Source organism: Erinaceus europaeus, chromosome 7, assembly GCF_950295315.1.
Source record: "Erinaceus europaeus chromosome 7, mEriEur2.1, whole genome shotgun sequence".
NCBI classification, from domain to species: Eukaryota; Metazoa; Chordata; class Mammalia; order Eulipotyphla; family Erinaceidae; genus Erinaceus; species Erinaceus europaeus.
The window spans coordinates 60,487,507-60,512,408 of record NC_080168.1 but is presented as its reverse complement, the minus strand read 5'-3'; the positions used below and the strand labels follow the sequence as shown (position 1 = coordinate 60,512,408).

Sequence of the window (24,902 nt, the reverse complement as noted above, 5' to 3'; positions counted from 1 at the left end):
AAAAATGAGAAATGAGAAATTTACCCAGAAACATGTTGTGCTTTTTGCTAGCAAGGTTTTTGAGTCTGGGCATTTTGGTTTATCTCTTTCTTCAAATGAGGAAAGGGAAGACAGATAAAAAAAGAATAACAGACTACTTTTTTTTTTTTTTTAATGATAAATGCTCTAGATGCCCTGAAAATGCCTGACAGAGTGCTGGGTTTTCTCCTCTTTCTTAAACTGGTGTTTCTGTGGAAGCTCTGTAATTGGCCTAAGCCCCAAGGAGGAGAGACCACAGCTCCCCAAGGCTCCAGCCTTCGTCTTGGTGGCATTTCATCAGCATGAGTGCAGCTGACTGGGATCTACCTGTGGAGGAGTCTCTCTATGGACAACTCAGAGTTGAAGTGACAGGACTATACCTTTTCATGTTCTTTCCCAACCACTGTGAAATACCTTGTGGGCAGCAGGCTGCATCTGCATGTTCTGTGTGTGTATTTCCCATGATGACAGAAAAGCCACATGTAATGGGGGAACAACTAGATTGCATTTTTAACCTCAGGTTTTACCTGGCGATGATTTTAGCTGCAATTGCCTCAGAGAGCGGAGACGCTAGCAATCTTGAGGTAGCTGTGCCTCACTTCAGCAGACCCACCATACTCCCCAGGGTTTGGGGAGCTGTTTCCTGCTGTCTATTCCTCTAATCCAACATGCCCTCTTTACAGCCAGCAGCTCATATCATGTAGTCTAGCTTCACTCTGCAGGTGTGGAACTGGGAGCTCGAACCGGGATCCTTTTGCTGGTCCTTGCGCTTGGCGCCATGTGCGCTTAACCTGCTGCGCTACCGCCCAGCCCCCAATCACATGCTCTTGAAGCTAAGTGGAGAAACGTCTGTCATAGAAAGGGGGACTGCAGTGGAAATGGACTGAAACTACAAATGTCTTGGCCACTGCAGGACTCAGCATAGACACTGCGCACACACGCTTCTGTCTCTAAAGCTGCTGGTACCACGACAATGCTTTTTATTCTCAGTTATTTTAATAGACCTTAAAAGCAGTCACATAAGGAAGAGGATTGCCAAAAGCTTGAATGCTAACATGAATCACTATTGCCCTCTCTCAGGAAGTGCTGGCGTCTCAGAATCGAGAATCTATAGAGAATCCAGAGGGCGTGGGAGCAACGAACCCCACATAAAGCGCCCAATGAACGCCTTCATGGTATGGGCCAAGGACGAAAGGCGGAAAATCCTTCAAGCCTTTCCTGACATGCACAACTCCAACATCAGCAAGATCCTGGGTAAGAGGAGTGGGGAGAGTCAGGGGGCATATGGAGGGAATGTGTGTGTTTTTGTTTGTTTTGTTTTTGCGGTTGTTGAAAGAGACTAGATTTGGAAGCCAGGCAGTTCTGTTAGGTGCCTATCTAATATAGGAAATGGGCCCAAGTTCAGTAAGCAGCTTAGTGGGTGCACCTCTGTGCTATTTGTCTTAGTACTCTTTGAGTTTTAAAGGGATCATAAATGGGTGAGGAGGAGTTTCCTCACCTTGAGGTGCTTAGTGTTGGTACTGACAGCAACTGTTTGTTTCTCTGCATTCACTTTTACCATACAGTATTTTCATGTTCTTCAGAGAGGTCCCTATCTGAAAGAGGGGAGCAGAATTGCTGAATCCCATCTTTGCTGAGCCCACCCCACATTGTCTCCCATGGAGGCTGACTAGGTCTGCATCCCCACCAACCGGGTCAGGGTCCCCTTTTCTCCACTCGTACTTGAGTTTACTTCCAGCCACCTTGAGATAAGCCATTCCTACAGGCTTTGCGTTTTCCTGACCACGTCACAATGAACAGTTACTGTTGTGTTTTATTTCAGTTGTTAAAGTCGTATCTTTAATCTACTGTGAGTTAGCAGTTGCTTCTGCCATGCTAGAATGGCCCCTGTCTCCTGCTTTTCCACAGTGGGTCAGATGTTGTCACCAACACCACAAGCCGAGACTTTCTCTACTGCACACTCCATCTGTCCATGGATATGTGGCCTTCTTGGGGGGGGGGGGACGGGGGGGTTCATTCTAGTCCTTTGAATTCTTCTACCTCATTTCCTTGACTGCTGCAGTGTGAAGTCTGGGAGGGTGGCACCTACAGCACCATTCCTATGATGATACAGTCTTATCTCAGAAATGCTTTGACTTTTCAGGGTCTCTCGACTTCAAACCCTTCATAATGTTTGTGGTATCTCCTTGACTGAAGTCCTGGGAGTGTTGAAAGGAATTGTGTTGAATTTGCTTGCTGTCTTGGGGAGGATAGCCATTTGAACACTGCTGATTCTCAGTGAGGACCGAATCTGATTGTTCTCTGACTGCTAATAGCTAGGCAATAAAAATTGAGTTGGACCACCTAGCTGTTAGCAAATTCTGACATTAACAACTTAGTACCACTTATCTATATTTGGTTGGCGGTTCTGTTAAAATTAGTCATGCTCTTGGAGTCTTGTATAATCAGAGAAGATAGCATCCATCCCTCTTGGTGTTTCACACTAAGGGTTGATCAAATAGTTGCAATGCCTCATGGGCAGGTTTCTGAGGTCCTTCAGCCTCTATGGTGGCAGCAGAAGGGTCCCAGAAGATCCTTTTGTCATGATAGCAAACCAAGCACAGCAATTCACAATTTAAACTTGTGTCTAGATGTTTATCTAAAATGGTGGAGATTTTTCAGATGAATGTTATCTCAAATTATGACCATGTGAAATTTCACATGCACAGCATGATTTTGTTGTTGTTCCTCTACCATCTCTGATCTCTGTTCCTCTTTTACTAAGAGGTAACTCATTCTCTTAATAAAACACAACGCCTGCCTACTCATTTAGGAAAAAAAATACTGAAAGTTAGAAATCCCCAGTTGTCAAGATACAAAAAACTGAAACAATCAATTATTCAAACTTTACTCAAGCCTGGTGTGTCTCTTGGCTCTATGAGTAAAGTATTTGAGGGAACAGAGCAGAAACCTTTATGGGCAAGAATGGCTCACTGAATTTCTTTCTGCTTTGAAGGCGAGAATATTAGGAAGACCCCATGTGATCGTATCAGAATAGGTAAGATAAAGGAGCAAGCCTAATTTCAGAATGTTTGATGGCATTGTATTAATTAAAGATAGAGAAAATGGAGGTGTCTGGGACCTCACTGTTTAGTCCTAGCTTCAAACAAATAAGTGATCTTCAAATACCCACACAATCATTCTAAATGGCCCATTTCCTATGAAAGTACAAAGAAAGCTTGGTGTTTGCCTCTTTACTGATTGTTTTGGATAACAGCCTCCGACAGCATGCCGCTAATTCATTCCGCTTAAAACAGGCGCTTGAGCTGGGTTGACATTTTACGTAGTCTCTAGGGATCCTGGTTGACATTTTAAAGGGCTTCTAAGCATTTTATAATACCCCAAAATCTGGTTTTAATAAGCCATTCTGCTGAAATTGTTAACATAAGGAATCACCTTTTACTGTTTGGCACTGGATCAGGGGACGGGGGACATCTTTTTCTGATTAGATATACAGTAGTTGGAGTAAAGTGTGCAAATTCATTGCAGAGCTCATGAAGATGACAATGTTACTCAGTTCAAACTCTTCATTTTCATTGTATTGCCAGCACTAGAAAGGACAAAAGCACTTCCAAGATTTTTTTTGTTGGTTTGTTTCAAAATTTGAAACATCAACTGTTTTTGAGTCTTCCTCTTTGTCATCATGAGGAATACAAATGTCCTTCATTTTCCACTGCAAAAGGCCATGCTTTTGAAAACAGCAGGGAATTTACTCCCTCCAAGAGGTCCAAGCTAAGCAACCAGACCTCCTCCCACCCCCCTCAGGTGATGTTGTCATCTCCTTTGAGGGATCAGGAATGCTTTCCTGCTCCTCTCCACCAGTGTGTCTCAGGGTCCTCAGGGCAGCTGAACTCTGGTTATTGTACCTGCGCAGTCTGAAACCAAATCTACACCTGCATTTGCTTATCCCCCACTCAGTTACTAAGAAAGATGAAGCCATCATTTCTCACCTCACTGAAGCCCCATTCTGCCCTGTCGTACAGCGGCCTTTGTGCCTGGTCACTGAACGGGTTATTCTTAAATCTAAACTCAGAAAAGACATGAAACCACAACGTAGCTGTGTCTTAAAATGTAGCTTTGGATTCAATGATGTTTTTAGAGAAATCATTATGAAGTAAGTACACTGTGGTTCCAGTTCATACCTGGTAGATATCATTTTACCTGGAAACTGCTGCATTTAGTTATTTTTAAACACATATACACACACATCATTGTCATCTACATTTTAGCCAGACCAACTGTTCCTCTAGTCCCCAGCAAGGCATTTGACTTTTTTTTTTTTTTAAAGATTTTATTTATTTATTTATTAATGAGAAACATAGGAGGACAGAGAAAGAGCCAGACATCACTCTGATACATGTGCTGCCGGGGATTGAACTCAGGACCTCATGCTTGAGAGTCCGATACTTTATCCACTGCGCCACCTCTCGGACCACTTTTTTTTTTAAAAAAAAAGATTTTATTTATTTATTTATTTATTTATTTATTTATTAATGAGAAACATAGGAGGAGAGAGAAAGTTGTTTTGTTTTTAACCAGAGTACTCTTCAGCTTATCGTGGAGTGGGGGCTGAACCTGGGACTTTGGAGCCTCAGGCATGACAGTCTCTTTGCACAACCATTATGCTGTCTCCCAGGCTTCTAATTCCTGGAGTCATTTCTGCAGCAGTCTTCTGACTCACAGAAGATTGACCCCACCTCCTTAAGCCTTTCCGAGCTTTCTGTAATTTCTTTGTTTTGTTTTTACATAGAGGCAAAGAGAGAGAAAGAGACCACAGCACTGAAGCTCCCTTCAGTGTGGTGGGGATCAGGCTCGAACATGGGTCATACAGGTCAACTGTTTAATGTGGCCTTCATCCACTGAACTGTAAGCTTCAAAAGGACAAGACCCATAATGATTCAACAGTGCATATTCATTCATTGCAACATCATGCTTAGAGCAAGAAATATTAAAAAGTCCCACATTCCAACATAGGTTACCAGGCACAGATAGTCCTCAGAGAAACATTCACACTTGCAGTACAATCTGACAATTCCTGTTAGTTTCTTTACATTGTCTGGTGCTAAAGATAGCTAATGAATAAGAAGTCCAACACCTTTGACCCATTTTCAGGGTATGTCTATAATGACTCAAATTTCCAGTAAAATTTTACTTATTTTTTATTGCCACCAAGGTTAGCACTGAGGTTCCTTTCTAGCACCACACATCTACCAGTCCCAGTGGCCATTTCTCTCCCCTCCCCCATTCCTATTTCACTGGATAGGACAGAAAAATGGAGGGGGGGGTGTCAGAGAGACAGAGACATCTCTGAAACTTTTCCATTGCAAATGGGAAGTTGGGAGCTCAAACCCAGGTCCTCAAGCATGGTAATGTGCACTTCAGTAGGTACACACACACACACACACACACACACACACACACACGCTCATTTTTTTAAATCCCAGGTCTGTTTATCACAAGTAAAAAGCTTTATGGAAGAAATAGGTACTGTAGTTCAGTAGCATCATAGCCTTACCTGTGCTTACATGTTTCCTTGGGACAAAGTAATTCAAGTTGAGGAGTAAGGAGTTGGAGTTTGAATCTGCCAGGGGTGTGATCTGAATCTGACTTTGCTGCTATTTAAACAGTTTGGACACAGGGACAGAAAGTGTTCTACAAACCACAGCCTGGGTGTCTATTGCACAGAGAAAATATCATTGACTGTCTAGATTGGGAAACAAGAATCTGTCACAAGTCTTGTAGACCTACCTACGTGGATTAGCCCAGCAGGCAACATCTGCTCTGAGAGGGAACCTGGGGCAGGAAGAGCAAAGGTGACAGCCCAGACAGAAGATTTCTCTGCAGAAAGCAGCAGGGACAGGCTGTCCATCAGGCAGCTCTCTGCATATTTAGACACGGGGCTATGGTTGAATACCAAACCCAACTACAAGAGTTTAAGCTGCTGACTGGGTAACCTTCGAGGATGAGGATGGGATGCCAGCTCGTATTTGGTAGGGAATAGTCCCATCCCAGTTGATCCTGGTCTTTGTGCATTAGGATAGTATTGGGATTTTTTTTACCTGAAGATACTTAATAAGAAATGAGCTTTTTTTTTTTTTTTTTTTTTTTTGCTAGCGTTTTCACTGGGGTTTGGTGCTAGCACTACAAATCCACTGCTCCCAGAGGCCTATTCTTTTTTTTTATTTCATTTTATTATTTTTTAAAATTCTCTATTGGGGGATTAATGGTGTACAGTCAACAGTAAAACGCAATAGTGTGTACACACATAACATTTCCCACTTTTCTACATAATACAACTCTCATTTTCCCCTTTTAATTCTATTTTATTTCATTGGACACAGAGAGAGGAAGAACGAGAGACACCTGCAGACCTGCTTCCTGCTTGTAGGTGGGGAATCAGGCTTGAACCCCATCCTTGTGCATGCTGATGTGTACACCACTGCCCCCCCCAAAAAAGTGGACATAGTTATCACTACTTGTTTTACTACCACAGGAAGTGTGTGAGCACTTATATAGCAACTCCTCCAGTTCTGGGTTTGAGTCACAAATCTACGATTTAGTAGCTACACGGCCTTGGAAATTCTATTTCTGTGGGCAGGGATATAAATGCTGTCCATCATATAGTGCTTAGATACCTCATACTCAAATCGGAAATGCTCACCATGATGTTACCTTAGGAACTTTTAAGCTCCATTTTTCTTGCAATCCAGAAAACTACTGCCCAGTGTGTGTATCTCCAGGGACCGACCATTTCTGTGAGGACAGAGCCACTCATTCTCACCTGGTAGGATCTTGTTTCTAGAGTCAAAGATACTCCAGTTACCTCAAGCACAGTCTCCAGACCCTCAGGTTTATAGATGATCACTGAGGCAGTCTGTGGGCAGGAGTCTTGGAATTATCCAGACTTGTCCTGTGAGCTAGATTTTGTGATGGTGGAACAGAGACTGAAGTACAAGCCTCATGGTAAATTAGCCAAAGGATTTTACCTTGTAGACAGAGAACAAGCAAAAAACCTTTTTGGCTAGCAGGATTGGGCAAAGTTACAACCTAATAAGAATTCTAGTAGCAAGTATCAAGAAGTCCGAGATCAGAAAGAGTTCTCCAACAAAGACCTTCAATCAGAAATCCCTTGGTTTCCCGGGCATGGGCCAACACATATACTTCAGGTAATCTTGCTTTTCGGACTCGCAGCAGCTGTGCAGACAGGGCCTCTAACCTGCACAGGATCCTAGGCTTTCTAGCAGTTGTTGTCAGAGCTCATGCCAGCAGCTGCTTTCAAGTCGTCATCTTGGCTCCGCGGCGCCTAACCTCCTTTCCCTCTCAGGGTCTCGCTGGAAAGCTATGACCAACTTGGAGAAGCAGCCGTACTATGAGGAACAAGCCCGCCTCAGCAAGCAGCACCTGGAGAAGTACCCCGACTACAAATACAAGCCCCGGCCCAAGCGCACCTGCCTGGTGGACGGCAAGAAGCTGCGCATCGGGGAGTACAAGGCCATCATGCGGAACAGGAGGCAGGAGATGCGGCAGTACTTCAATGTTGGGTAAGAGCCCAGCAGGCGGTGGGAGAGCAGAGCCCAAGCACAGTGCATTTTCAGGCACTGAGCTGTCTCTCCCGCACAATCCATAGAGCAGGTGAACCCCCTCCAAGCTCCAGAGTCCTCCATGGGTCTTGGTTGGGCTTTGCTAACAGCGTGGACTTGGGAACAGAAGGCCTGAAAGTCAGTCCTTTCCATCTGCTCTCAACACATTAGACATATTAAGGGGTCCTTTGCCTGCCTCACTGGGGGTCAAGGTCCCACAGTGAGGAGTCTCACAAGTAACACCTCAGCCAAGGCATCACACTTAAACATGATGGAAACAGAAACATGTGTTCCTGGATGGCAAGGGGTTGCCACCCCATCGAGGCCCACCTGTGGCTTCTGTAGATCACAGAAAGGAGGGACCCCATAGAAAGCACAAGACAACAATGGTAGAAGGGCAAGTTCCCCTCTGGGTAAAGAACACAGGTCCCTTCTCACAATGCTGCAGACAGTATCTCAGACTACTGCCTGCACAATTCTCTCAAACACAGAAATGCTATTGCTGGCAGATGGGGCAGAAGGGAGTGAGGTCCTGAGTTTCTCAGAATCATCATTTTCTGGAAGTGGTCCCATCTGCTATAGCGCTCCCCCTCCTCATCCGCTTCAAGCAGTCAACCCAGCCTGTCCAGAGGTCTGTGGTTTATGGTCTAGTATATGAATAAGCTGAGCACGAAGTCCAGCACTTCTTGGGGAAACAGATGAAGTCCACTCACATGTTTACTATTAATCCCGCCCGACTGTGGAACACATGACTGGTGTAGGCCTACACACAATGGAAATACAGGTCTCTTGTGAAAATGTGGCCAAGACACTCAGCACAGGAGACTGGGGAGCTGGCACAAGACTCCCCTGCCTGAGGTTTGGGCTCTTAGGTTCTATCCCCAGCACCACTAACAGCCAGAGCTGAACAGTGCTCTGGTCTCTTTGTATCTATTTCATTAAAAAAAAAATAAATAAAATGAATCTTAACACGAGGACTTCATACCCAGCCTACAACCACCCCGCTCCCCCCCCCCCCCCCACACACCACAAACACTAGCAGGGACTATGCACCACATTTAGACATTGTTTCCTGGAGTTCAGGGTGATAAAAAAAGTTTGAGAGCTGTAACACTTCAGAATATTTGCATTAAAATTCAATTACATTAGGCTGTTTTCTAATAGCTGATTTTCTTTTTAGTTCTTAAACTTTATGCATGAAGGAAAAATGAACTTGAGATCAAGAATTTCGGTACTTCTGCTTAGTCTTTTTTTTTTTTAACACCTCAGTAACTGAAGATGACTTCCAGAGTCCTGGGTAGCATGCAAATAAATGTCTTCACTGTATAGAATTAAAAATCCAAAGGGGATGCACCTCCTGAATGTGTGTGTGTGGGGGGGGGATGGGTTAGTTCCGGTCCCCGAGCTGGACAGGCTGGCTCTCCAGTGCAGTTTGTACCCGGCACTCCACTCACGCCTGGTCTCCTGTGCGACTTCTTCCCTCAGGCAACAAGCACAGATCCCCATCGCCACCGCGGGCGTCGTGTACCCAGGGGCCATCGCCATGGCGGGGATGCCGTCCCCGCACCTCCCCTCCGAGCACTCGAGTGTGTCCAGCAGTCCCGAGCCCGGGCTGCCCGTGAGCCAGAGCACGTATGGCGTGAAGGGAGAGGAGCCCCACATCAAAGAGGAGATGCAGGTGGAGGACGTCAATGGAGAGATGTACGACGAGTATGACGAAGAGGAGGACGACCCCGACGTGGACTATGGGAGTGACAGTGAAAACCACATCGCAGGACAAGCCAACTGATGAGGGTCACGAGGTTGTGGGAACCATAGGACTTAAAAAAGCCCTGACTGGTTCGTCCTGACCAGTGGCCAAGCACAGGAACCTTCTCATACACTGACTGTTACTTTAACTGTTAGTCTTAAAATAGTTGGGACATCAGCTGACTAATAGACCTCAGCCTCAAAAGGCTTGGAAAGAAAAAAAAATACAACAAGCAAACGAGAGATTGAAAATAAGCTATGGGTAAATTAATGCCAGTAATTCAGCTGCTACATCCAAGCACTGAAGTCTTACCCGTCAACTTTTTTTTTTTTAAATAAACTTTATGGCTGTTTGTTCTACAATGTTCTAGAAATTCTCACTCAGGTACACAGTGCCAACAAGTGGCTTGTGAATGTGTTTTGTTGTTTTGTGCTACAATTTAAAAAAAAAGTTTTTTTTTGGGGGGGGGTTCTGGGTTTTTCCTTTTTATTTTTTTCCATTTTATTTTATTTTATTTTATTTTTGTAATGCACCTGACAGAAAAAAAAATTTCTCTTTACTTCTCTCCATCTTCTCCATCTCTGTACTTTAAGATGGCAGTCTGTGCATGGGGGAAGAGGAATAAGAGCCTGTTTTGAACTTCCGTTCAACCCACCACAAAATAAGCCAATATTTTCTCTAGAGGACTTTACTGCACATCACACTACATCTTTGAGCAAGTGCCAAATTTGTACCGAATTACTGATTCGTTTCCCCCTTCCCTTCCTCCTTATCCTCCTTAAGTTAGGACAGTGTTATATCTTAGACAATCCCTTGGGGGGAAGAAAAAAAAAAAAACCTGAAATACCAGCAGCTGGTGAGATTTGACTTTTTTTTTTTAACGGAAACTGTAGGTGCTGTTCTCAGGTGAAAAGAGAGAGAGACATAAGAAATTTAGAGAAAAAAATATTTTCTGATCTTGGATTTTCTGTGTGTATGTATGTGTGTGATTATGGTACTAATAAGAATAACTTTGGACCATTGTGAGTTAAACCCACATCTGGGGATGAGATCCCACATCCTTCTAAGCGACTGGTCTGGAAGCAGCCTTGACCAGGGGGACTTTGCACTTCAACTGACCACCAACATAGGGCTCAGAAATTGTGTTTTAAAATTTCTATCATGACAATGTTTGGACGGATCAGGTGGCCCTGTGAAATCAAGACATGCGTGTGCAACATGGAAGCCACGAGTTAACTGCTCCCAGATGTCCCTTCTTCCTGGTCAGTTGGTTCCACTCATGTTTGCTACTTAATGATTTTTCTTTCCTTTCCTTTTTCTTTTTTTTTTTTTTTTTCCCCTGTTGGTACCTCCGAGCGAAAAACAATTGCTGTTTTCCTTGAACATCTTTGGTCATGTTCCCGAAACACAGAATCAGCTTATTCTGCAGACATTCCATATCTTTTCTTGAAAATGGAACTGCTGGGTTTGGTAAGGCACTTCCATCCCCCCAGGAAGTGAAGTGGAAGCCATGTGTATTTCAGGACCCCGACCCAGCCCTGTGCATCTCATGCCCTAGGAGGGAGGAGGCAGGCGGGGGGGTTTCTTGGAAGTCACTGCAGCTGCCAGCCCCCGGCAGGGGAGCCTGGGGACCCCTGTGCCTCACTTCTCCCCCTTGCTGTTGAGGGGAATCCACACAAATCTAGGTTTGGGTTCCAGCAGAGAGGTGGTGCCAGCCCAAGGCCTCAGCTGTTAGACGTAGGACTTGTACCACAATGTGAGAGCACTGAAGTCAATTGCCACTCGGTGTGCTGGAGCCTTGCATGTGGAGCAGACCCTCCAAGCAGGAACTTGGATGTGCTGTGGTCTTTCTCCAGCCATCATCTTCCTTTCACCTTGATACCTGACCCCCAAAGTTTGCTTTTTACATATCAAGAAGGAACAAAGGAACCTTTTTATTTTTCTCTCTGAAAAAGACTTGCTCTGGGGTTTTGCTTGGAGGAGCTGATCACATCCTGCATGTCAAAAGTTCCCCCCCCCCCCCGTTTGTTTCTGATGACTGTATTTTCATTTGAACTGCCTCTTTTTGCTAGTGTTATAATAATGATAAAATAATAATAGTAATAATAATGATCAGCTGTTCCCAGATTAGTAAGTTATGTATAATTTATTTCTCCCTATTTTATTCTGCTCCAATTTGGAAGCGCAGCCAATAAGCTGTTAGATATTTAAAACTAATCTCCATCTCCAGCTCATATACACATATACATTTTCTCCCCTGTAAATGTATATATGTATACTCGCATTAACCCACATCATTTTGCTTCTTCCATAAGTTTTCTCCTTTTTGAAAATCTGGCCCCAACATTGTTGAATTCTGGTGTTCAATGCAAAGGAGTGAATTAATAATAGGGCCGTGTTCAACCTTAGTTAATTCATGCTCTCATCACTCAGTTTAGTCACTTAATTGCCACAGCCATATAGAGTCCATTTTTGTTTGTTTGTTTTGTTTTTAAGCACTCTGGATAAGAAAAAAAAAATAGAGACACTTGTTTTTATATCGTTATTATATACAATGTGAAAACAGATTTTTAAAAACTTGTTCCGTCTCTGTTAACAAATCCTTTCTGACTTATGTGGGTTCACCTCTCATGTTTGCTGGATACTTATTTTTCCACCACTTATAAAGATGCTTTGTTTTCATTTCATGACTCTGGGCTACAAGAATACTTTGTTTTAGCTCCAGGTAAGATGCCATTGAAGGTATTCACGGAGGAAACCAATTCGAAGACACTTGCCATGAATTAACAAAAAGCTTCTGTTTGGTTTTTTCTTGTTTGTTCATCTTATTTGATGGGGAAAATGAAATTGTTATTGATGACCCTTAACTGCTGAAATTCAGAAGGCAATTTTATTTAGTTAGTTTTATGTCAAAGACTAAACTCTTCATAGACTGATTAGAAAAATAGAGGAAAAAAGGCCATACATAGGCTACTTCTTATCTCTTGTTGAATTCATAGTTCATTTTGTGTCACAATTTCTTTGCCTTAGTTTTTACCCAAATGACAACAAGCAAAAATGATTTTGTCTAAAGTATTTTGATAAAGACAAAAAATGATTTTGCCTTTGAAGTATTTTGATAAAAGGTGCTATGAGTAGCAACTTACTGTGTTGCCTTCTTGGGCATTTAGTTGGTTTATTATTTTTGTAAAGGATCCTAAAATCTTGTATTCTTTTTCTTCGCCCCATGATGACCAACAAACAAACAAACAAAAAAACAGGTGGAGGAAAGGAGAGATCAGACTAAAATGGACATAAAGCACTGGTTCATCCCTCACACCCCACCTCCTCTCCCCCCCTCCCACTGAGGAATAATCTTGCCTGAATTTTTTTCATCACTCTTGTAATTGACTCCTAAAAATAATCGTGATTTAATATGCACCTAAAAGAACATTGCAGGAGAACAAAGCTAAAGTTGCTTGTTAATCAGTTACTAGTGATGTGGCTAGTTATAATGATTGGATAACATGCAAGACTATTCTTCAGTACATGCAGACCTAAATTAGTTAAGTCAATTTTTAACATTTATTTGGTATCCTGCAGTTAAGAGTTAACCAAGTATGAAATCTCTCCCAAAGAACATAACCATTATGGAAACCAAATCCTCTTTAAAGGAACAGCTAGGGTAGCGTTTTCTTTGATGAAATTATTTCATAGATCTGATTTCTGGGGTAGGCTTTTACCTTCATTCTTTTAGAGAACATTACGTTTAACCATTGTTACGATCCAATCTCAGATATGTTCTTAATACAGAAGTTGTTGGCTGTTGCCAAAAGAAACCTCTTTCCTATCATGTTTAAACCATGGAAAAGAATTATACTCTCACTAGAATGGTTGAATAACTTGTATCTCTAACCAACAGGTCTATAAAGCATCTGTCAGGCTAAGTGAAATAAGGACAGTGGGGTCTGGAAGGGACTCAAACTCCACTGAAAGTGGTCAGGATATCTCCTCTCTTCTTGGGGCCAAGGCTTTTGTTCAGCCAGGCTTTCTCAGTATCTCATTTGTGAGTTTCTACAATAATCAGTGTCCCAGGTGGAAGGAAGGTGACCTTGAGTTTTCTACTGATGGATTCCTTTCCTCCCCAGTGTTTCTGTCACTGGTTCAGTTAAACAGTATTTCTATAGCTCCACTGGCTCTAAAGTTCAAAGTCCTAACTTTTTTTTTTTTTTGAATTTTAGAAGTTAAATAAATGGGAAGAAGTAGAAAAGAGACAATCAAATGCCTGGAGCTTAAAACAAAGTATGTGCAACCTACCATCTCACTTGAAATTTAATAAAATAAATAATTATGTAAATATAACATAGAGTTATAGATTTATATTTTGTTCATAACATAGTGTAATATAAGTTGTATATTTTCATGTTTTGGGTTTATGTTATCATTCATGCCACAATAAAAAAACAAAGCAGGAGTTTATGTACTCTTAAAAAAATGTGGGTTGCCACCAACCTGTTTTTTTTCTTTTTGGTTTTTGTTTTTGCCTTTTTTTTTTTTTTCAGTATTACTGCCTTGCAAGGCACCAATAAAAACAGCAAATGTGTTCTTTACCTATTAGACTGTGTTTCTTCTTAAAGGTCTTGTTATGGAGATAAAGAGATCAATTATAAAAATGAACTTTGGGAGTTAAGGAGGGTCATGCAGCAGCACACCTGGTGAGCTCACACATCATCATGCACAAGCACCCAGGTTCAAGTCCCAACTGCCCACCTGCAGGGGGGATGCTTCACAAACTGAAGCAGGGCTACAGGTGTCTCTTTCTCCCTCTTTACCTCCTCCTTCCCTCAGGATTTCTCTGTCCCTATCCAATAAAAATATACAACTCTTTATTTTTAAAAAATATTTATTTATTGTCCCTTTTGTTGCCCTTGTTGTTTTATTATTGTAGTTATTATTGTTATTGGTGTTATCATTGTTGGATTGGATAGGACAGAGAGAAATGGAGAGAGGAGGGAAAGACAGAAAGGGGGAGAGAAAGGGGAAGACAGAAAGGGGGAGAGAAAGAGAGACACCTGCAGACCGCTTCACCGCCTGTGAAGCAACTCCTCTGCAGGTGTGGAGCCAAGGGCTCAACCAGGATCCTTAGGCAGGTCCTTGCACTTTGAGCCACGCGCACTTAACTGGCTGTGCTATGGCCCGACTCCCACAACTTATTAAATGCAAAATACAAATAACCCCACTTCCTGAAGTTGACTGTTAACTATGAGCATGACTGTTAGAGGTAGGACCCTCCCCCTTCAGGACAGCCAGAACTTCTTGCGATCATCTAACTCAGACCCCAAGTCCACTACAACAGCAATACGAGGTAGCCTGGGGGAGGAAAGACCAAGGCAGAGAGGGTGTGGGGGGCCTGGAACGTGATGGTAATGAAAGACTAGTCTGGTGGTGACAGCAGTGTGCAGACACCTATCACAGCGAGACAAGAAGCCATACCCAGGTGGCAGTAACTGTCCTTGTATACAAGCCATTATTTCCCCAATAAACAAACAAAAAGATCTTTTTTTTTTTTTTAAATTCAAAAAGCTAGCTCAGGACCAGTGAGATAACACAGTGGCTATGCAGAAGCCTTCCATGTCTGAAGCATGAATGGTCCAATGCTTATTAACACAACCACAAGCCACAGTCTAGCAGTGCTCAGGTAAAAATAAAAGGAAGGAGGCAGCGGGTGGATGGCATAATGGTGATGCAAACAGACCCTCTTGCCTGAGGCTGCTAAGTCCCAGGTTCAGTCCCCAGTACTACCAAAAGCCAGAGCTGATAAATGCTCTTGTAAAATAATAGAAGGAAGGTATGTGTGTTCTGGGGGTGCAGCTGGTAGGGGAAAAAAAGGGCAGTAAAACACCTGCAGCCTGAGGCTCACACATTGAACTAGCTGTATTGGTATACTTACAAATTGCTTTTTGTCCTGTTATTTGTGTAGAAAAATCTAAATCTTGGGGGCCAGGCAGTGGCATATCTAGTTAAGCACAGACACTGCAATGCACAAAGACCTGGTTCAAGCCCCTGATCCCCACCTGCAGGGGGAAAGTTTCCTGAGTGGTGAGACAGGGCTGTGGATGTGTCTGTTTATCTTTCTCCCCTTCCCCTCTCAATTTCTGTCTCTATCCAATAATAAATGAAATATTTTTAAAAAGAATCTAAATCTCAGGCTATAAAATAAAAATTAGTAACTAATGGGACAGGGGCAGAACCAGGGCCCCACATACATGATTCCACCAGAGAGAAAGACACCCCAGCACTGGAGCTTTTTTCCCTGGTGCTGTGACACTCCCATATGATGCCAAGGTTCAATCATGTGCCAGGCAAGATACACACTCTACCCAGTGAGCTCTCTTTATCACTCACAAGTAAATCTAAAACAGCATGACTAGCTAGTATCTAACTTCAGAACATGGGTATCTATCTCTCAGTTGTTCAGCATTCTGACATTAGACCAGAAACTATCAAATACTTAGAGGAAAATATTGGCAGAACTCTTTTCCATCTAAATGTTATAGGCATCTTCAATGATACAAATCCAATTGCAAGGAAGACTAAAACAAACAAACCAATGGGACCACATCAAATTAAAAAGTTTCTGCACAGCAAAAGAAACCACCACCCAAACCAAGAGACCCCTCACAGAATGGAAGAAGATCTTCACATGCCATACATCAGACAAGAGGCTAATAGCCAAAATAAAGAGCTCACCAAACTCAACAAGAAAACAAATGACCAAAAATGGGGAGAGGATATGAGAATATTCTCCATAGAAGAGATCCAAAAGGCCAACAAACATGAATAAATGTTCCAAGTTATTGATGGTTAGAGAAATGCAAATAAAGGCAACAATGAGATGCCATTTCACTCCTGTGGGAATGACATACATCAGTAAAGGTAGCAGCAACAAATGCTGGAGAGGTTGGGACAAGGAACCCTCCTGTACTGCTGGTAGGAATGTAAATGGGTCCAACATTCTGACATTAGCCTATAGACTCTCCTCTTTTAATTCTGTAAGCCAATATGGACACAAGGGGTCTCTTTCCCCTCCAATGACATTTCTCCTTGTCTCTTCCTCCAGTCTTTTTTGATTTTCATAATTCAAAATGTAATCATTTCCCACTTAAGCTTTTGTGTGATTGGCTATGTAATAAATATCAAAAAATGGATCAGGAAACAACTAGATCAGATAACATCTGATTCAAATAAAGTAAGCACATTTAAAAACTAAGTTATAACACATTTAAGTGGACACCATCATTGAAACCTCAATTATAACAACAGAAGTGACGGTGAGGATGTCTTAGTCCAATGCCTTGGGTAAAACAGTTATTTGTGCCATTTTTGTTTTCTTGAATTTCTAAAGAGACCTAGCACCAAGCTAAGGTAAACTGTTTTGTAAGTAAGCACTTTTTCTCTTTTTTTTAAATCTCTTTATTTCTTATTGGATAGAGACAGAGAAATTGAGAGGGGAAGGGTAAATAGAGGGAAAGAGACAAAGATACCTAAATCACTGCTTCACCACTTTAAAACTTCCCTCACTGCAAGTTGGAACCAGGGGGTTGAACCCAGGACCTTGTGCTCTGTAAAGTGTGAGCTTAACCAGGTGCACCACCACCTGGCCCCACAAGTAAGCATTATAATTGAAATGTAAAGTATAAGCAATGATAGTCCTCTAAACAGTCTCAAAAAGACACTTTTTCTTATTGTTGTGGTTATTGTTATTGTTGGATAGGATGGAGAGAGGAGGGGAAGACAGAGGGGGAGAGAAAGACACACACCTGCAGACCTGCTTCACCACTTGTGAAGTGACCCCCTGCAGGTGGGGACATGGGGCTCGAACCAGGATCTTTACTCCAGTCCTTGCACTTTGTGCCATGTGTGCTTAACCCGCTGCGCTACCGCCCAGTTCCCCAAAAGATATATTTTCTTAAATAGGCTAAACATCTGCCCTATGATTTTTCCTTTTGTTGTTTCTGTTCTATCAACTTACTTATCAAATTGTATTCCCCACCAAGAATGAGCTGCTTCAGACTTCATCAAAACATGTCCACTAGTCAAGTCCACCATTTTCTAAACATCCGAGGCAACATGGAACAAGACACTACTATTTTGCTATTCAAAATCCAATCAAGGGAATGAAAGTTCTTTTTTTTTTTAATAATTTATTTCTTTATTGGGGAATTAATGCTTTACATTCAACAGTAAATACAATAGTTTGAACATGCATAATATTCCCCAGATTCCCATTTAACAATACAACCCCCACTATTTCATTCATCATTTTTCATGGACCTGTATTCTCCCCACCCATCCAGCCACCCCAGAGTCTTTTACTTTGGTGTAATACTCCAATTCCATTTCAGGTTCGACTTGTGTTTTCTTTTCTGGTCTTGTTTTTCAACTTCGGCCTGAGAGTGAGATCATCCCATATTCATCCTTCTGTTTCTGACTTATTTCACTCAACATGATTTTTCCAAGGTCCATCCAAGATCGGCTGAAAACGGTGAAGTCACCATTTTTTACAGCTGAGTAGTATTCCATTGTGTATATTGACCACAACTTGCTCAGCCACTCATCTGTTGTTGGACACCTGGGTTGCTTCCAGGTTTTGGCTATTACAAATTGTGCTGCCAAGAACATATGTGTACACAGATCTTTTTGGATGGATGTGTTGGGTTCCTTAGGATATATCCCCAGGAGGGGAATTGCAGGGTCATAGGGTAGGTCCATTTCTAGCCTTCTGAGAGTTCTCCAGACTGTTCTCCACAGAGGTTGGACCAATTGACATTCCCACCAGCAGTGCAGGAGGGTTCCTTTGACCCCACACCCTCTCCAGCATTTGCTGCTGTTACCTTTTCTGATGTATGACATTCTCACAGGAGTGAAGTGATATCTCATTGTTGTCTTGATTTGCATTTCTCTGACAATCAGAGACTTGGAGCATTTTTTCATGTGTTTCTCGGCCTTTTGGATCTCTTCTGTGGTGAATATTCTGTCCAAGTCCTCCCCCCATTTTTGGATGGGGTTATGTGTTGTCTTGTAGTTGAGTCTGGTAAGCTCTTTATATATATTGGTTATTAAACTCTTATCTGATGTATGGCATGTAAAGATCTTCTCCCATTCTGTGAGGGGTCTCTTGGTTTGGGTAGTGGTTTCTTTTGCTGTGAAGAAGCTTTTTAATTTGATGTAGTCCCATAGGTTTATACTTGCCTTAGTCTTCCTTGTAATTGGATTCGTTTCATTGAAAATGTCTTTAAAATTTATGCGGAAAAAAGTTCTGCCAATATTTTCCTCTAAGTATCTGATAGTTTCTGGTCTAACATCCAAGTCCTTGATCCACTTGGAATTTACTTTTGTATTTGGTGAAATACAGTGATTCAGTTTCATTCTTCTGCATGTTTCAACCCATTGTTTCCAACACCATTTGTTGAAGAGACTCTGCTTTCCCCATGTAATAGTCTGGGCCTCTTTGTCAAAGATTAGATGTCCATAGGTGTGGGGCCTCATTTCTGGGCTCTCAATTCTATTCCACTGGTCAGTGTGTCTGTTCATGTTCCAGTACCAAGCAGTTTTGATGACAATGGCCCTATAATACAGTTTGAGATCTGGGAGTGTGATGTCTCCGGTTCTGTTCTTTTTTCTCAAGATTGTTTTGGCAATTCTAGGTCTTTTCTGGTTCCAGATAAACATTTGTAGCATTTGTTCTATTCTCCTAAAAAATGTGCTTGGGATCTTGATGGGGATAGCATTAAATTTGTAGATGGCTCTGGGTAATATATTCATTTTGATGATGTTAATTCTTCCAACCCATGAACATGGAATATCTTTCCACTTCTTTGTGTCTTTTTCAATTTCTTTGAGTAGTGACTCATAATTTTCAGTATACAAGTCTTTCACTTCTTTGGTTAGGTTTACTCCTAGATATTTTATTGTTTTTGTTGCTATAGAAAAAGGAACTGATTTCTGGATTTCAATTTCTTCTTAGTGTTTGCATAGAGGAATGCCACTGACTTTTGAATGTTAATTTTATAGCCTGACACCTTACTGTATTGCCTGATGATTTCCAAAAGCTTCTTGCTGGATTCCTTAGGTTTTTCCATGTATACTATCATGTCATCTGCAAATAAAGAGAGTTTTACTTCTTCTCTTCCAATCTGTATGCCTTTAATTCCTTGCTCCTGCCTGATTGCTATGGAAAGAACTTCCAACACTATGTTGAATAGTAATGGTGATAGTGGGCAGCCCTGTCTAGTACCTGATCTGAGGGGAAATGCTTCCAGTTTTTCACCATTGAGTATGATGTTGGCTGTAGGTATGGACTCCACTATCTTCAGGAATTTTCCATCTATTCCCATTTTTTGTAGTGTTTTGATCATAAAGGGATGTTGTATTTTGTCAAAGGCTTTCTCTGCATCTATTGATATGACCATGTGGTTTTTGGTCTTGCTTTTGTTGATGTGGTAGATCACATTGATTGATTTACGTATATTAAACCAACCTTGCATGCCTGGGATAAACCCCACTTGGTCATGATGAACAATCTTTTTGATATACTGCTGTATCCGGTTGGCTAGAATTTTGTTCAGTATTTTAGCATCTATGTTCATCAGAGATATTGGTCTGTAGTTTTCTTTTTTGGTTGTGTCCCTGTCTGCTTTTGGTATCAGGGTGATGTTGGCTTCATAGAAGCTGGCAGGGAGTATTCCAGTGTCTTCAATCTTCTGGAACACTTTTAAAAGTAGAGTTCTTCTTTGAAAGTTTTGTAGAATTCATTTGTAAAACCATCTGGTCCAGGACTTTTATTTTTGGGAAGATTTTTGATAACTGTTTCAATTTCATTAGCTGTGATGGGTCTGTTCATGTTATCCACTTCCTCTTTACCTAGTTTTGGAAGTTGGTAGGTATCTAGGAAATCATTCATTTCTTCCAGGTTCTCTAGCTTGGTGGCATATAGTTGTTCATAGAAGCCTCGCATGATATGTTGAATTTCTGCAGTGTCTGTGGTGATATCTCCTCTTTCATTTACTATCCGATTTATTTGGGTCTTCTCCCTTTTTTGTTTTGTGAGTCTGGCTAAAGGTTTGTCGATTTTGTTTACTCTTTCGAAGAACCAACATTTACTTTCGTTGATCTTTTGTATGGTTTTCCTATTCTCAATGTTATTTATTTCTGCCCTAACTTTAGTGATTTCTGTCCTTCTGGTTGCTTTAGGATTCCTTTGTTGTTCTTCTAGGTCTTTAAGATGTGCAATCAGGCTGTTTATCTCTGCCTTTTCTTGTTTCCTAATGTGTGCTTGTATAGCTATGAACTTCCCTCTTAGGACTGCTTTAGCTGTGTCCCAAATATTTTGATAGCTTGTGTCTTCATTTTCATTGAACTCTCGAAACATTTTGATTTCTTCCTTGATTTCCTCTTTGACCCAGAAGTTGTTAAGAAGTGTACTGTTGAGCTTCCACATTTTGGGACTGTTACTAATCTTTTGTTGATTGTTAAGTGTTAGTTTAATTCCACTGTGGTCTGAGAAGATGCTTGGGATGATTTCAGTGCTCTTGAATTGGCTGATGCTGTCTTTGTGGCCTAACATATGGTCTATCCTTGAGAATGATCCATGTGAATTTGAGTAAAATGTGTATTCCAGTTTCTTGGGATGAATGACTCTGAAAATGTCCAATAGTTCTAGTTTATCTATCTCTTCATTTAGCTCCCTTATGTCTTTACTGATTTTCTTCCTGGATGATCTGTCAAGTTGAGATAGTGGGGTGTTGAAGTCCCCTACTATGATTGTGTTACTGTTAATATATTGCTGTAGCTCCTTCAGTAGAAGTTTGATGTATTTAGATGGCTTCTCATTGGGTGCATAGATATTAATAATTGTTAAGTCCTCTTGATTGACTGATCCTCTGAGCATTAAGTAGTGTCCATTCCTATCTTTTTTAATCTTATCTGTCTTAAAGTCTATCATGTCAGATATGAGGATAGCTGTTACTGCCCTTTTTTGTGGGCCATTGGCTTGTATGATAGTTTTCCATCCTTTCACTTTAAGTCTGTGTTTGTCTTGTTGAGTTAGGTGAGTTTCCTGTAGACAACATATTGTTGGGTTGTGTTTTCTGATCCATCTTCCTACTCTGTGTCTTTTAATAGGTGAATTCAGGCCATTGACATTTATTGATATCAAAGATTGAAGATATTTTAACGCCATTCTTGTAGAGTTTTAGAGTGTTTTGATATATGTCCTATTTGTGGTGGTCTGGTTGTTTATAGGAGACCTTTCAGAACTTCTTTCAGGGCAGGCTTGGTGATGGTTGCTTCCTTCAACTGTTGCTTGTCTGAGAAGGTTTTGATGCTTCCATCTAGTCTGAATGACAGTCTAGCAGGATATAGTATTCTTGGCTGAAAGCCTTTCTCATTGAGCACTCGACAGATATCTTGCCATTCTCTTCTGGCCTGTAGTGTTTGTATGGAGAAGTCTGCTGCTAATCTTATGGGTTTTCCTTTGTAGGTGACTCTTTGTTTTTCTCTTGCATCCTTCAGGATCCTTTCTTTATCCTTATTCCTTTCCAATCTAAGTATGACATGTCTTGGTGTCTTTAGGTCTGGGTTAATTCTGTTTGGGACCCTCTGGGCTTCTTGAATCTTTATGTCTTTGATGTTGTCTAGACTAGAGAAATTTTCAGCTATTATGGCCTGGAGAATGCTTTCTTCCTCCCCTTCTCTTTCTTCCTCTGGTAAGCCAATAATGCGTATATTGTTTTTTTTTGAAGTCATCCCATAGGACTCTGTGGTTGTTTTCAGCATCTCTTAATCTCTTTTTGAGATCTCTTACTTCTTTTTTAGTTGTCTCTAATTCATCCTCAATCTTGCTAATTCTGTTTTCAGCCTCATAGATTCTATTCTCTCTGCCCTCTACTGCTTTCTGGAGTTCATCTATTTTGTTGCCCTGCTCTGATACTGTTTTAGCTTGTTCAGCTAGTTGCCTTCTTAGCTCAGTGATTTCAGCTTTCAGCTCTCTAATAACTATGAGATAATTAGAATTTTCTTCCATTTTCTCATTTGTTGTTCCTGCATTTCTGATTACAATTTTTTCAAATTCTTTACTCACTCCTATTATTATTTCCTTAGCTAATGTTTGGATGTTGAACTCGTTGTTTTGTGCTTCACCCTCTGGAGGACTTTTAGCTGGACTCTTGTCCTGGTTCGAGTCTCCAATATTTTTTCTTGTTGTTTTAACCATTTTATATATGTTAACAGTTTTTTCAATCCCTGAGTTGGAGCTCAGTGGTGTAAAAGCCTCTTTTTTTTTTCTTCCCTGTAGGCTATGGGAGCCTGAGGGCTTTTAAACTATCAATAGGCTTCTTAGCTTAATCACTGACTCCTGACCAAGAGATAAAGCAGGGTGTGGCAGAGATAATCTAGTGGTTATGCAAAGAGACTTTCACAGCCCCTCAGCTATGCCACCGAGGTATAGGTCTTCTCCTGAGTTTCCCGGTTAGATCTCTGTCCCCTGGTGTCCCTCCCTGTTGCTGCTCCAGATTCTGAGGGTAGTAGCAATGGAGACTCAGAGTTGCACTTGGTGAGTCTCTGGGGAGTCCTTTCCTCCCTTCAGCTGTCCCCTTGTTGTGGAGCAGACTGGAGGTGGTGTCTCCACTGATAAACTGTTGAACTGTTAGCAGCCACTTAATCTCTCCTTAGGCCCCTGTCTCCTCTCTGTCACCAGCCACGCGTGTTTGTACTCACGGGTGATTTACTGGGTTCCTGTGGTCATTCTAGTCCTGTCTTGTTTCGGCCCGGGTGGTCTCCTTTGGTATTCCTGGTTGATCCAGGAGAGGAGAGGAGAGAAGAGGAGAGGAGAGGAGAGGAGAGGAGAGGAGAGGAGAGGAGAGGAGAGGAGAGGAGAGGAGAGGAGAGGAGAGGAGAGGAGAGGAGGAATGAAAGTTCTTACTGATTATGTCTCGACTGATTCAACTTGAGAAATAAAGTATCTCTCGTACAACTGTAGGGAGTCGGCAGCCAAATTCAACACCACCATTGTGTACATCATCATCAAGTTCAGAGTCTGGAAAACAATACTAATCATAGATAAGCCATAAAAATATACTGGAAATAAAGTCTTTGCTTATGAAAGCCACTGATGAGATAACATTCTTTTTTAAATTTTATTTGATAGGACAGAAATTGAGAAAGAATGGGATACAGATAGGTAGCTAGGTAAGTAGGTAGAGAGATACATACATACATACATACAGACATATATATATATATATATATATATATATATATAGAGAGAGAGAGAGAGAGACATATGTAGCCCTGTTTCACCACTTGTGAAGCTTTCCTCCTGCAGGTGGGGACTGGGGGGGGGGCTTAAACCCAGATCCTTGCACATGGTCATATGTACATTTAACCATGTGTGCCACAACTCAGCCCCTGATAACAGTCTTTATAAACTCATGTGGTCCTGGTAGAAAGCCAGAGAAGCTACAGAAATGATTTTGTTACTTGACAAAAGTATTATTGTGGGAGTCAGCTGTAGCACAGCAGGTTAAGCGCAGGTGGCACAAAGCACAAGGACCGGCATAAGGATCCTGGTTTGAACCCTGGCTCACCACCTGCAGGGGAGTCGCTTCACAGGAGTCGCTTCACAGGAGTCTTCAGAGGAGTCTCTCCTCTCTGTCTTCCCCTCCTCTCTCCATTTCTCTCTTTCCTATCCAACAATGACAACAACAATAATAACTACAACAATAAAACAACAAGGGCAACAAAAGGGAATAAATAAATAAAATAAATATTAAAAAAAAGAAGTATTATTGTAAACTTAAGATACCACTGGCCCTTGGTAAGCATTTGACCTTCTATCCCAACCCTACAACGGACTATAGACAAAAAGTCCCTTCTTCTTCTTCTAGCGTTTGCCCTTCTTCCGTAGCCAGTCAACAGGTCAGGTTGACAGCTGTCATGAGCTGCTTGTTGCTGGCTTTGAAAGTGACTGGGATCCATGTGGATTCAGTCGGCTAGGAAGGATCATCAGTTTCCCCAATGAATGGGTATTCATGGGATGCACCACGAGAAGGTCAATCCAATGCATCCCAAAAAGTCCCTACACTGTGGCTACATAGACTTTGCTGTCCCTAGGCCCCAAATCCTGACACAAATCATCTTCTTTATTTAGAAGTGAGCCTCAGACAACATTGTCTTCTCCTAGGGGTAATATATGAGCAACATTGCCAACCTGCTTTCTTAAAGGCAGTGCTTGGTAGGCATCTAGAAATTAAGTGAAATTCCCACTGGTGTAAATTTTGATAACAAATACTAACTACAAGGACTGGAAAAGCCTAGTTGTCCTCATGTACCTTGCAGATCCCACAGATCTAAAAACACTGCTATTAACCTATCATGTCAGCTGTAAAATTCTTATTTATAGTGGTTCTGCAAAAAATATTTTCATACCTGAGGCTTCAAAGCCCCTGGTTCAATCCTCAGCACCATCCTAAGTCAGA

At 41.7% G+C, this 24,902-nt stretch overlaps 1 protein-coding gene across 11 annotated transcripts in view; it reads left to right on the top strand.

Annotated features, from left to right (window-relative positions):
* Positions 1-13,976, top strand: part of SOX5 (SRY-box transcription factor 5) — a 1,357,610-nt gene extending 1,343,634 nt beyond the window's left edge. For all 11 annotated transcript variants that reach the window (XM_060194518.1, XM_060194519.1, XM_060194513.1 and 8 more), the window contains 3 exons: positions 1,099-1,272; positions 7,382-7,598; positions 9,123-13,976. In XM_060194518.1, the coding sequence (XP_060050501.1) occupies positions 1,099-1,272; positions 7,382-7,598; positions 9,123-9,426 (695 nt within the window). In that variant the 3' untranslated portion in view covers positions 9,427-13,976. The remainder of the gene's footprint in view (positions 1-1,098; positions 1,273-7,381; positions 7,599-9,122) is intronic.
* The last annotated feature ends 10,926 nt before the right edge of the window (positions 13,977-24,902 follow it).